Raw genomic sequence first — 12,807 nt, forward strand, 5'->3', positions numbered from 1 at the left:
ACAGTACCAGGAGAGAAAGGCATATATTAATCATACAAACACCGTCTCTAGGGATATAGCATTACGTTCAAGGTGTTTTGAACCCCACTGTGTGCATGCAACACTTCAAGGGTAGATACAGAGAATGCTAAGACATAGTCCCTGTCTTTGAGGAGCCCATGCCATAGTGGGAAGACGGGCTTATAAAGAAGTTGTTATAACATACAGTGGAGCAAAGCAATAGAGAAGTAGAAAACTATGGGAGCCTAGAAGAGGGAAGAAGGGGAAGAAAGAGAACTCCACCTTGGGGACATCAGGAAGTGCTTCAAGAACAAACGGGACATTTAATCTGGGCCTTGAAAGTTGAGTCAGAGTTTCCCCAGAAAGAAAGGAGGGTATACAGGTATATGCAGAGGTCCTGAGGCTACCAGTTACTCGTATGTTCAGGGATTCAGCAGCAGTTGATTCGCTTGGCCAGCAAGTTCTGCCTCCTTTCCATGAAGTCCTTCCTCTTCCCCTTCAGGACCTGTACGAGGCAGGGGAACTGAAATGGGGAACAGATGAAGCCCAGTTCATTTACATTTTGGGAAATCGCAGCAAGCAGCATCTTCGGTTGGGTAAGTTCCAGAGAACAAGAACCTACAGCTGCTCCCCTAGATTCCCCTTGGAATCCCTGCCAAGGATTCCATTCTTTTTTTCCTTTGCTACTAATAGAGCAGGATAGTTACTTCACCTACAATGCAAGTACTAGTCCTGATTTTATTGGATGGTGGTTTGTGTAGTCCCTCAGGAAAGTCATTGACAGGATGCTCAACCTTCCCAGCTGAGTACCTGCTCCCTGTTGGAGTGTGAGGTACACATAAGTCCCTCACGTCATACACGGCCTAGCTGCACAGTGGCTGGTGGTGTGCTTGACCTCCCTGCTGGCCAGCTCCTCAAAGACCAGCCCTGACTTCTGGTCCTGGCCTCCCCTTGTGAAGTCCTGGCTTCTCCTGCCTTCTGGGGCACTCTCAACACACCCCTGTCTCTCTGACTCAGTGTTTGATGAGTATCTGAAGACCACTGGGAAACCAATCGAAGCCAGCATCCGAGGAGAGCTGTCTGGGGACTTCGAGAAGCTGATGCTGGCTGTGGGTATGTCCTGACCTTGCATTCCCAGGGGCTTTGGGGGATTCTGGGATTCTGGCCCAGGAACAAGAGGTCAAGAATGGGAAAGAGGGATTACATGATCTGGAGGCAGGAAGGAGAAAATCGGGCGGGCAGTTAAGTTCTGCGGGTTGGTCAAGGCCACATGAAGTCAGAGAGGCAGGGAGTGGAGCCTTGGGGGGCTGACTTCCTGCCACTCCCTCCCATGAGATAGAGTGGGTGGGGCGAGATAGAGCGGTGAGCCTGGGGCCCAGAGGAAGAACCAGCAGGAGAGCAGACTTGTGTGGGGCCCATACCATGTGCTGGCTGCTATGTGGAGTGTTTAATCTTGAAAAAAGACCCAGGAGAGGGGCATGATCTCCATTTCACAGATAAGGAGACTGTATCTCACAGAGGCTATGTCACTTGCCAAGGGGTGGTTCAGTCATGACTTGGGGTATCATAGGCACAGGGCACACCAGGATCTGACTAGTCGGTTGGTCGACCCAAGATTCCAACCCAGGACTTCTCCCAAATCTGCTCTTGACTTGGGACAAGTCTCCTGTCCTCTCTGGGCTTCAGTTCCCTCATCTGATAAATGGGGGTGGGGGTGAGGCCCTGCCTGACCCAGAGGCCCTCGGAAGCTCGACATGGCAAGAGGCAGTCTGTCCGAGTCTGGGGAGGGTTGTGTGCGTGTTTCCTGGGGGAGAGCTCTAGCCGCAGCCTCATCCTCCTGCCCGGAGCTGTCCCTAACCCACTCTGCTTTAGGCAGTCAGGTTCTGGCCTGCTCTCCTAGCAGGATCCAAAGTGACGTAGCTGCCGATACCCTTGTGGCTGCAGCAGGACGTACAGAAACACCCCTCCCAGCTCCACCGCAGGTGCTGCCCCCCACCTGGGCCTGCTCCCTGCCAGCCCCCCAGCGGACTAGAAAGACGAAGTGGGTCTTTAAGAGGCACAGCCCACATTTCACAGGCCCAGTTCCTGATTTCTCGAAGTTCTGGGTTTGTGTTAAAGGGGGTGGCACCTTGGGTTATCAGGAGCCTGGATCCATCCTGGGTTTGCCCTTCGTGGTCCCCAAGGGGTAGGAATAAAGAAGGGGTCAGGCCACCCCAACCCATTCCGAGACAGCTGGAGTAACTTCTGCCTCTCCTTCCCTCTTCCCAGTGAAATGCATCCGGAGCACTCCAGAATATTTTGCGGAAAGGCTCTTCAAAGCCATGAAGGTATGTGTGTGTGTGTGTGTGTGTGTGTGGGATCAGTGGGAAAGAGCTTGTGGAGGGGGTCTCTGCCCATCCCCATGGGACTGTAGAGACAGTCTGACAAGTCTGTAGGGCCCACTGGCCAAAGAGAGCCCTCAGGGGATTGACTACAGAAGAGAGTGACGGCCCTTTTTCCAGGCGAGCTCCTGAGCTTGGGTCGCTGTCCGGGCGCACGCCTGCCCACCCAGATACCTGCTCCCGCCTCCGGATTGGTAACAGGGTGTTATGACAGCTCACACTGGACCCATCCAGCCAGAGGAGCTAGAAACCCACACGTTTCAAAAATATTAATTGACCAGAACGTTTCTGTACAGTGGATGTAGATTAGACCACTTTGGAAGATACTTGTCGTTGTCGGCTAAGACTCGCAATGTTTACCCCTGTGACCCAGCGATTCTACCCTAAGCATGTACTTGAGAACAGTGATTCCCACTGTTTTGCCCACAGGACACACAGAAACTGATGATAGTTCTGTAGCACAACAGGACACATGAATGCAGAAGCCACAGACCCAAGGCCCAGGAGCTCAGGCCTTCGTGGTGTCAGTAGGCCATCCCAAGGGCAAGGGAAATATGGCCCATTCTCTTTCAGAGGGAGGTCGGGCAACTCAGCCGGGGAGAGAAGGTTCCTGTGTGCATGCATTCCAAAGAATGTGGCAGTTTCTTCTAATTTAGAAACAACCCAGTGTCCATCAGGCGTAGCAAAAGAAATAAATGCAAAGTGGTTTGTTTACAGTGTTCCAAGATATCTAACCATAAACAATCTGTACTTAGAGTTATACAGTTATGGTAAAATTGTAAAGGAAACCAAGGATGGACCTGACGTATGAAAGGAGGAAGGAAATTAAAGCAAGAGGGACACATAGGGAGCTTCAGGGGAAAGGCAATGTTTTGTTTCTTTTGTTCTTAATTTTAATGTTTTAGTACAAAAATTGTATTTTTCAACCAGCTGGGGGCTGTCAGCCGTCTGGCCTCCTCTCAGGTTCCTGTCCCCCAAACCCACTTGTCTTCCAGGGCCTGGGGACTCGGGACAACACCCTGATCCGCATCATGGTCACCCGCAGTGAACTGGACATGCTTGACATTCGGGAGATATTCCGGACCAAGTATGAGAAGTCCCTGTATAGCATGATCAAGGTGAGCGGAGCCAACAGGGTACGGAGAGGAGCGGAGGGCTTGGGAACCACTCCTAGGAGGAAAGAACGGTCCTGAGGAGCTGGGAGTCTCTTGGGAACCCCAGGAGCCCTTACCTCATGGCACGTTCAGGGCACGTGAGACAACTCAACAGAGAAGCAAATGTCTGGTGGTGCTTATGAGTCGAGAAGCTCAAAAGGAAGGCGGACCTGGGTCAGGAAGGGCACGCGGGCGGAGTTAAGGATGAGGACTCCATCCCAAGGGCAGTGAGCTCAGGCTGCAGAAGTCAGGGTAGAACTCTTGGCCCCGGGCCACGTGATCTGTGATGACTGCGGTGTCCCGCCTCTGACACTTGGCCAAGAGACACATAGAGGGTTGGGTATTTTTCTTTTTGGGGGTGGTGAGTGAGATAAAGCTTTCTGAGTTCAAGCTATGTTCCCCGAGTGTTACAGATATTAAATGCAACAATGGTTCATGGGAAGTGTTTGGAAAAAGCTAGTGAAAGTAAAGGCAAGGCAGCCTGTTGCCTTCAGAACTTCTCACAGCCTTTAATTGGTTAAATCCATCATGAAGCTCTGAGAGAGGCATAAAATACGCTACATCCATTGGTCTGAGTTTGGCGTTTCCCGGTGTTTTGGTTCATGGAACCCTATTTCCATGGACTATTTCACATGGGCGTGCTGGGCTGTGGATGGTCAGAGAGTAGACGTGTGCTGGGGCCGGCTCCCATGGGCTCCACGGTCAGTGAAATCCTATGGGTAGCTTGAAAGTATCCCTGTTGGACGTGTTTACGCCACGGAAATTGGCAGATATTAGAAATTAGGGCTTTTTAACCTTCTCCCCTCCCCGAGAGCTGGTTGTTCAGGACATGCCAGCACACCACTGCTTGGTGGTCTCTGCCACCCCAGACCAGAGGAGAGTCAGGATTGCCACAAATAAGTGTTCGGCCTTCCCCTATTTTGGGCTCTGCGCAACCTCCCTTCCTTATCCGAGGGGAGCCCAAGGGTGAGAGGTCACCTTTCTCTGTCTCACTTTCTCCCCAGAATGACACATCCGGTGATTACAAGAAGGCTCTGCTGAAACTCTGTGGGGGTGATGATGAGTAAGTGGCTCCTGGACCCCGGGCTGGAGGGGGTGGCCCGAGTCAGGGGAGCGGTGGCAGGCCGGGCTCCCCTGGCCCTCATCCTGATGGATGCATGGACTGGATGAGCTTGGGGATTCCTCAGTGCCTGTTGAAAGTCTGTGAGTGTGTGTGATGGGAATGGGCTCTCCCAGACTGGGGGAGGGGTGGGGGTGTCTGCTCCCAGGGGTTGTGGACTGGGAATCAGAATGGGGGGGGGTCCAAGCCCCGCTACCTCATAACCGCTTCCCATTTCATCATCTGTTCGATGGAAAAAATACAGGTGCCTGGTCTGCCTGCTCCTTTATTCAGCATGTTCGTGCCCAGTATGTTCTGGGACAGGCCTCTTGGCAGGGAAGCCCTGGTGAAGCCCCCAGCCCGGTGAGGCATCCGGACCAGGGCCTACATGTGGGGTCCTCCCGGGATAGGGAGAATCTCTGTGTCTGGGAACGCACAGATCGGGGCACTCTCCCAGACTGCGGGTAGAGAAGCAGAGGCCTGAGGGAGACCGTAAGGAGGAGGAGGTGAAGAGAGGCTCTGAAGGACAGTGGGCGGAGGAAGGACCTAGAGATGACCACGTTCAGCCTGGTTCATTTCTGTACCTGACGCCGCACTTTTGCGGGGGCCGGGAAGAGGAGAGGCTGAGAGGTGGGCAGGGCCTGGGGGCCTCCTGCTGGCAGAAGAACCTCTCCTGGGGTAGTAGGAGCCGTGGGAGAGACGACACTGGGCGTGACTTGACCAGATTGGTGGACTAGGAGGGGAGCCATGGGTCCTCTGACTTCCTCTCCCAGAGCTTATAAGGATCCGGTGAAGTAAGGGATACGAGAACCTTCTGTTAACCCTTGACAAGTGCCTTGGGGGGCTGATTTCAGTTCCGCAGACATTTACTCAGCATCTTGTAAGCCCAGGTGGTTTGCAGGAGGAGAAAGCGAGGGGACATGGCCGTAAGCTGGTAACTGAGCTTGTTTGAGAGGGGAGAGTTGGGTAGAAATCACTCAAATCACGAGGGAGAAAGGGGAGGACAGAGTATTCAAGAAATCCTCTCCTGCTAGGAACTTGGAGCCTAGAAGGCTGCTGGGCAGACCGAGCGTTGCAGGGGGTCTCAGGAGAAGGTAGAAGGTTTCTAAAAATGGAGGAGAGGCTCTGAATGGATGAGGCTTGATAGGAGGTAAAGCAAGATGGATTCACTTCAAGTGTGTGGCTGTATGTGTGTGTGTGTGTGTCCGTGTGCATACATGGCTGTTGCTACGTGTGTGGTCTTGCCCACGATGACCTTCCCTTCTATCCTCTCCCCAAACCCCTCCATTCCAGTGCTGCTGGCCAGTTCTTCCCGGAGGCAGCGCAGGTGGCCTATCAGATGTGGGAGCTTAGTGCAGTGGCCCGAGTAGAGGTCAGACCCTCCCCACCTCCTGCTTGACCTCTTGACCACAAGCTTCCAGTCTTCTGCTCGCACCTTCCCGCTGCTCCGGTTGGCACCCAGCTGCCCCCTGGCGGCCAACCTGAGACATCGGTTCTCACATCTGAAGCTTCCTTGTCTTCCAGGAGTGATGAGTGTGGTGGGCGGGCACTCTGCTGTGGGCCTCTGATTCCCGCCCTAACTTCTAACACGCAGGGGAGCGTTGGGGGCCTGCTGAGTACTAACAGGGCTTGCTGAACGGAGACATGTCTGGTTCTGTGGATGGCCTGTGTCATCCTGGGTCAGACAGTTGGCCTCTGGAGGCTTCCAGATGATCTGTCACCCCTCAGGGCACTGGGTGACTCGAGGTTGTTCTGACCATCCTGAGACCCAGGGTCGGCGGACGTACTCGGGACTAACCATTCCAGGGACTAGTAGCCCTTGGTCCACGTGAAAATATTTGGCACGTTGCATTCTCTCTGTTACTCATGGAGCCATTTTTGGCAGGTCCCTACCTCTCCCGGCTTCTGTCTCCATCTTTCGAGCGAGGTGTTAGACACGGCAAACTTAGTGCCTTCCAAGGGCTCTTGAGCGCTGATGTTCTAGAACAGCATTTCCCAAATTGCAAGCCAAGAAGTGTCATTGCAGGTGACTTTAAATTACTTAAGAAATGAATTCTTTCGAGTGAGGGGAGCCTTGGGGGCATTTGGTAGCACCAAACCTCACATAGTGAGAGAGCGACTTTTCAGTCCCAACCTCCTTCCTCATTCTGTCAAAGGGAGAGTCTGGCTTCTTGCCACCCTCACTGGCTTTCCTTTTTCACAAACTGAGCTGAGAGAGCTAGCTTCACGTTCACAGCTTTTGACAAGCAACGGCATCTGGTTAAATTCGGTGATATTTGACAAGACAGTGTTTTCTCTTTATTACACTTATTTTCGTGGGTTATCATCCGTCGATGGCACTTAAGACCAATTTTCTCTTTATGATAGTGATTCAAAATTCTTTTCATTCATTAATCCACATAGCAAATATTTTTTGAATGCTTACTTCTGTTGTAGGCCCTCGGGATCCATCCAAGAACGAAATGAACAAAACTCATTGCCCTTCAGGAGTATTTAAATACACTTAAAAGTGAATGCATTTAAGTAAAACAGAAAAGAGGTTGAATTCAGTAGAAATATTGAGAAATAGAACAGGGTATATGCAAATAAAGAAACACTGAGAACCCCACTTAGGAGTGACTGAATTTGGGAGATTCTGTTCTGGTATTTCAGACATTTTGGTTGCCTTTTCAGGGGATGGGGATCTTAAAGAGGCAGGAGGGCCTTGGGGACAGGGCAGGATTCCGACAGGGACTGGGGAGGCCCCAGTGCAGCTAGGGCAGGGCTGACTCCTGGGGCAGGAAGCTGGCTTGACCAGCATTTGCCCTGCTCCCAGGCCTGGGTCTGTCTCTCGCCCCCTCTCCCTTTCTCAGCTCTAGGGCAGGGGTCTGTCTGCTGTGCCTTCACCCCTGCCTCTTTCCCCCGAAGCTGCTTGGTTTGGAGCTCATGGGGAAAGCTTCCCCTCTCTTGCATGCTCCTCTCTTGGCCTGGCCCCTGGGGGGGCCTCCAGACACCTGCTGAGGCTCTTTCTGCTTCTCGCAGCTGAAGGGAACTGTGTGTCCAGTCGACAACTTCAACCCTGACGCTGACGCCAAAGCGCTGCGGAAGGCCATGAAGGGACTCGGTAAGGGGACCAGGAAGGGGTGGGTGGACTTCTGGGGCAGCAGGTGTGGCAGGCTGGGCAGTGGGCTGGGCAGGAATGAGGGCAGAGGCCTAAACTAAGGTCCACAGAACGAGGAGGGTCCTGGCGCCATGAGTCTAGGCAGGAGTGAGGGGGCTTGTGAGGATCTGGGCATGAACCCTTCCTAGAGGACCAAGGTGTCCCTCAGCCTGTCAGGAGCAGTGTCCTGGAGTAGAAGGAAGTACTAAGTCTTAAGGCCTGGGTTCTCCCCCTGGCTTTGCTTTCGACTCACTGTGACTTTGTGCAGGTCCTTCAATGCCTCAAAGGATCCATTTCCCCCACTATAAAGTAAGAGCTGCAGACCCAGTTCTGGGATGGGAGTGCCCCCTACTGGTTCCCCCTTCAGAGCCCGTGTTTGGGACTAGTGGGAAGAACTACTCTGTGGGTGGATGGCCTGTTCTCAGAAAGGCCATCCAGGACAGGATCCGGGTTTGGCCTCCATCACTTTACTGACCCCTGACCCTGCCCATCTAACAGCACCTCCCAGAGGCCTTGGCTTAAATCCTCCCCCTCTGGGCCTCCTCTCCATTTGTCTCTTGGGAATGATAATAGCCCCCGAGCATGTCTAGGACTGAGGTGACAGGTGCAAGAGTCCTTCTGAGAGGTGGAGTCCTGTGCAGAGTCCGAGGTTGAAGGCGTTCATCCAGGAGTTCAAAGGTGGTATCCTGATGTTCTCAGAGTCGACCTGCACTGGTTACAAGGACTTGGGCTCCAGCTCCTGGGAGCTGAAGAGAAAGGACACGGGGTCCCCATGGGATTTAGATGGGCAGGTTGGAAGGATCCTTTAGTAGCTACTCGGCCTCTTTGTGGCGTAGAGGGGACGGGGGAAGTGGGCTGTGGGTCTTCCTCTGAACCATGCAGCTCTGACGATTCAGGAACTGACGAGGACACCATCATCGACATCATCACGCACCGCAGCAACGCCCAGCGCCAGCAGATCCGCCAGACCTTCAAGTCCCACTTCGGCCGGGTGAGGCCTCAGCCGGGCCCCGGGGCTTGGCTGTCACAGCCAGCGCCCGAGTGTGGGCGGTCCTGGGGCCCCTGTGGTCATGTGTTCTTGGAGTGTCTCCCTCATTGGTTTTGGGTTGCCTGCAACACATTCTGGCTGTCTCCCAGTTCCCCAGGATCAGCACCCGTGGGGATGACTCAGTGTGGGGCTGAGATGAGTTGCTTTTACACAGCGTTTTCTGGATCTCGAGTTCCAGAGGCTTCAAGGCCCCAAGGCTGAATGACTGAGATTATTGTGCCTTTGCAGCTGGCGAGCTTCCCCCACGGTGGGAATGATATCCTTCGGCCCTCCCCCACTTTCCTGTCCCACCGCCTCGCCTCCAAGGAGAGCCGGTCTTCACTCTGCTTGGGGTTTTTGCCATCCTTTAAATAGTAAACCTCAGCAGAGACAGGTGTTGATTCCCACTATTGCTATCCCCAGCATTCACATGGAGCCCCCATTTCCTCATTCCATATCTCCTCCCTGTCCTGGGTCACTCGGGAACACGTGGTAATGCCTGTGTGACCTAGGCCCCCGTCCTTCATAGGACTTGATGGCAGATCTGAAGTCTGAGATCTCCGGAGACCTGGCGAGGCTGATTCTAGGGCTCATGATGCCACCGGCCCATTATGATGCCAAGCAGTTGAAGAAGGCCATGGAGGTATGGTGGGGGCACCAAAGGGATGTCCAGTATGCGGGTGTTGGGGGGACACAGGGGCTCCCCACAAGCCCAGGTGTGGGTTGGCCATAGCTCCTTGGCAGAGCCCTTCCCACACCCAGTTCCAACTCGTGTGAACTACAAAGGGGATAACAGAGGTATAGGACTCCATCTGGTTTTAGACATGGCTGAATCCAGGGACTCAAATAATGTTACATGGACTCTTGTCTCTCCCTTACCTTGGTTGTCTATCTTCTGTGGTGGCTTTGCTCTCAGAAAGCCTTTCTCCTCCTCATGGTAGGATGGCTTGTGCATGTATGTCCTTCTTCCCAGAAGTTCCACCAAAGTCTTGGCTTCTGCTCTGGCTGAAGTGAGGGCACATGCCCAGTAATCAGTGGTGTCAGGGGAATCTCAAGGAGCAGCTAGAGGAAGCGGGATGGATCTGGAAGGGAAACAACAGCAGTCAGAGCCTGTATTCGAACTCACGGTGATGGTGGGCCCCTTACACTTTCTAAACCTCCATGCCTTCGGCTGTGAAACAGGAGCGATCATCCCTGCCCTTCAAGCGTTGGAGTGGGCCAGGCAAGGTCATGGGTGTGAAGGACACTGTTAACTCTGAAGACCTGCCCTTGCGGTTGATTAGCAAGAAAGGATGGGATGTCCCAGCCCAGCTGTTGCTAGAGCTGCTTGGTTTCCCAAGGGATAGCTGTACAGGGCTCCTCTCTGTCCTCAGAGCATTTAGCGACCCATCCTGGGTTCAGCTCCTTGTCTCCCCAACCCACAAGGCAAGGCTATTGTCTTATCCCCATTTTACAGATGGGAAAGTCTGGCTCTGAGCCTCAGTCCCTTGATCAAAGTCACAGCGTTACAAGGTAACGCTGGGATTCAGACCAAGTCTTTCTGACTCTGGAGCCTGAGACCACGAGGACTTTGGGCCCCTGGAGGATTCAGAGAAGATCAGACATTCCCTGGGCAAAGCAAATTGAGGTTCTCGTCCTTTTAAAATGCCTAGACAAGAAAAGCAAAGGATTTGCAAACGCGGAGTTTAGAGGTTGAAGGGAGCAGTGAGCTAACCTGACCCGACCCTTCCCATTCCCACAATGGGAAACCGAGGGAGGCTGAGCACACCCAGCTAGCGGTCCGGCTAGTGGACCCTGCCCTAGGGAAGGGGCTAGACCCTGGGTCCTAGGATGCTCTGGGAATCAGGCTGTCCTCCCCCACATGCCTGCTTTGAATAAAGCACCTGTGAAGATCTCCGTCAGCCTCAGTCTCCTTCAGGTCAGGGCCCCGACGGACTGGCCACTCCACGGGAAGTGACCTCTAAGGGCAGTGAACGTGCCTTTCCTGTTTTTTACAGTTGTGGCTGCAGCGGCTTGTGCGGCGACTGGCACGTTGCAGGTGTTTAACAGATACTTGAATCTATCGATCTGTCCATCTCCTTTGCCTCCCTCCCCTCCCCCAGCGTGAGGACCTTTAAGCAGCTGTTTCAGTCCAAAGGACCTAACGGGTCTGTCCCTAGATCACTCCTCAAAGGCAAATATCAACAAATCCAGCATGTTTTTCCCTTAAGGCACAGAACCTTTTTTTTTTTTTTTTAAGATTTTATTTATTTATTAGACAGAGAGAGAGATCACAACTAGGCAGAGAGGCAGGCAGAGAGAGAGAATGGGGGAAGCAGGCTCCCCGCTGAGCAGAGAGCCCGATGCGGGACTCGATCCCAGGAGCCCGATGCGGGACTCGATCCCAGGACTCTGAGATCATGACCTGAGCCGAAGGCAGCGGCTTAACCCACTGAGCCACTCAGGCGCCCCGAACCTTTTTTCTTCGGACAAAATAGTATGTGAGACAATCTACCCAGAGGAAAAAAAAAAGAAATGAGAAATCGCCTGTGATCCTTCACCCATCCAGAGACCACAGTCACAGTTATACTGTGAAGCATGAGCTCTGTTGTTTTTATACATTTACACATAAATATGTGCAGAGACATATGTGTGTGTGTCTTTTTATATACACGTGCCTATAGGCCATATTCTTTGCTTTTTAATTTTTGGTCCAATGCAGTTCTCATGGGAGGTTCTGGAAATCTTGACAAGTCGGCCTGTTCTTCCCTGATTGTGCTGTCTCTGGTCTGGGGGTGAAGAGAAAATCCAGGAAGGCCCGGTGATCCGAGCATTTGCCTCCTGGGTGGTTTCTTGAACAGGGGCCTTCTTGGCCAGGGCCCCTCGAGTCTCTAGCATGGGGATCTGGGCTGTGGTTAAGTCTTTTTTGGTCTTGACCTTGTAGGGAGCTGGCACAGATGAAAAGGCTCTCATAGAAATCCTCGCTACTCGGACCAATGCAGAAATCCGGGCCATCTGTGAGGCCTATAAGGAAGGTGAGTGTGGGAGGCCTTGGGGCCAGCACCGCTGGGAGGCAGTGGGAGAAGCACCACCTCACCCCGCAGCTCTGCTGTTCTCCCCCTCTCGGCCACGAGGCTCTGCTAAGCCCATGGGTATGCCCAGCCCTGTGTCTGAGGAAAGGGCACCACAGGCAGAGAGTCCCAGCTGGAGGCGGGGAGTGAGAGGAGAACGTGTCCAGGCTGCTGGGGAGCAGGCAGGCAGCCTCCTGGATGGGCAGAAGGTCAGAACGTTATTGTGAAGAACCTTCAGTATTAGTCAGAAATGTTTCAACTTTTCCCCTTGTCAGCAGCTCTAAAGTGGTTGAAATTTTGAGCGGGGGACTGACAGGGCTAGAGCTGTGGCCAGAGCGGGCGGGTCCAGCCCCTGTCCTATGGGTGGGAAGGTAAGAGAGGGAACGTAGAATGACCATGAAGCAGGAGACGCAGGGTTCCAAGAGCCCTCAGCTGGGATGGGGGCGGAGGCGACGGACTCGGGCGTCAGTGTGTCGCGACCCATAGTGGCCTGGCCGAATGCTGCCAAGAGCCAACCGCAAACGCCTTCATCCCCACCACCCCGGCCAACATGCTCTGGCTCAAGTCTTGAGCTTCTAGAAGCACCCCCATCCTTAGCCAGCAGCTGCCCACAACTCCATTTCTCTGTTTCAGACTATCACAAGTCCCTAGAGGATGCTCTGAGCTCAGACACATCTGGCCACTTCAAGAGGATCCTTATCTCTCTGGCCACGGTGAGTGAGTTCATGGCCCCAGGTCCCACCTGGTCCCCCAGGGGCCCTGAAGGGGGGGCAGGGAGCTAGGAGCCCACCCCTGATGAAGAAAGGGTGTCCTCTCTACTTGCCTTCTCCGTCCCACTGCTGAGGTCTCCCGCTGTTTACTTTTCAAAGCTGGCTTGGGGCCACCTTCTCCAGGCAGCCCTCCCTGGTGGCCCTCAGCCTGGCTTTCTGGGTTCCCAGTTGACAGGACGAGGCCATG

General features: G+C 53.6%; 1 protein-coding gene across 3 annotated transcripts in view; it reads left to right on the forward strand.

Annotated features, from left to right (window-relative positions):
• The window catches only part of ANXA6 (annexin A6), a 47,273-nt gene that overhangs the window by 20,918 nt on the left and 13,548 nt on the right, over window positions 1-12,807 (forward strand). For all 3 annotated transcript variants that reach the window (XM_044231153.1, XM_044231139.1, XM_044231146.1), the window contains exons 9-19: window positions 503-596; window positions 1,018-1,113; window positions 2,269-2,327; window positions 3,377-3,499; window positions 4,540-4,598; window positions 5,928-6,006; window positions 7,656-7,737; window positions 8,670-8,764; window positions 9,330-9,443; window positions 11,724-11,814; window positions 12,484-12,563. In XM_044231153.1, coding sequence (XP_044087088.1) covers window positions 503-596; window positions 1,018-1,113; window positions 2,269-2,327; window positions 3,377-3,499; window positions 4,540-4,598; window positions 5,928-6,006; window positions 7,656-7,737; window positions 8,670-8,764; window positions 9,330-9,443; window positions 11,724-11,814; window positions 12,484-12,563 — 972 coding nt within the window. The remainder of the gene's footprint in view (window positions 1-502; window positions 597-1,017; window positions 1,114-2,268; window positions 2,328-3,376; window positions 3,500-4,539; window positions 4,599-5,927; window positions 6,007-7,655; window positions 7,738-8,669; window positions 8,765-9,329; window positions 9,444-11,723; window positions 11,815-12,483; window positions 12,564-12,807) is intronic.

The sequence above is a fragment of the Neovison vison genome, chromosome 1, assembly GCF_020171115.1.
Source record: "Neovison vison isolate M4711 chromosome 1, ASM_NN_V1, whole genome shotgun sequence".
Classification (NCBI taxonomy): domain Eukaryota; kingdom Metazoa; phylum Chordata; class Mammalia; order Carnivora; family Mustelidae; genus Neogale; species Neogale vison.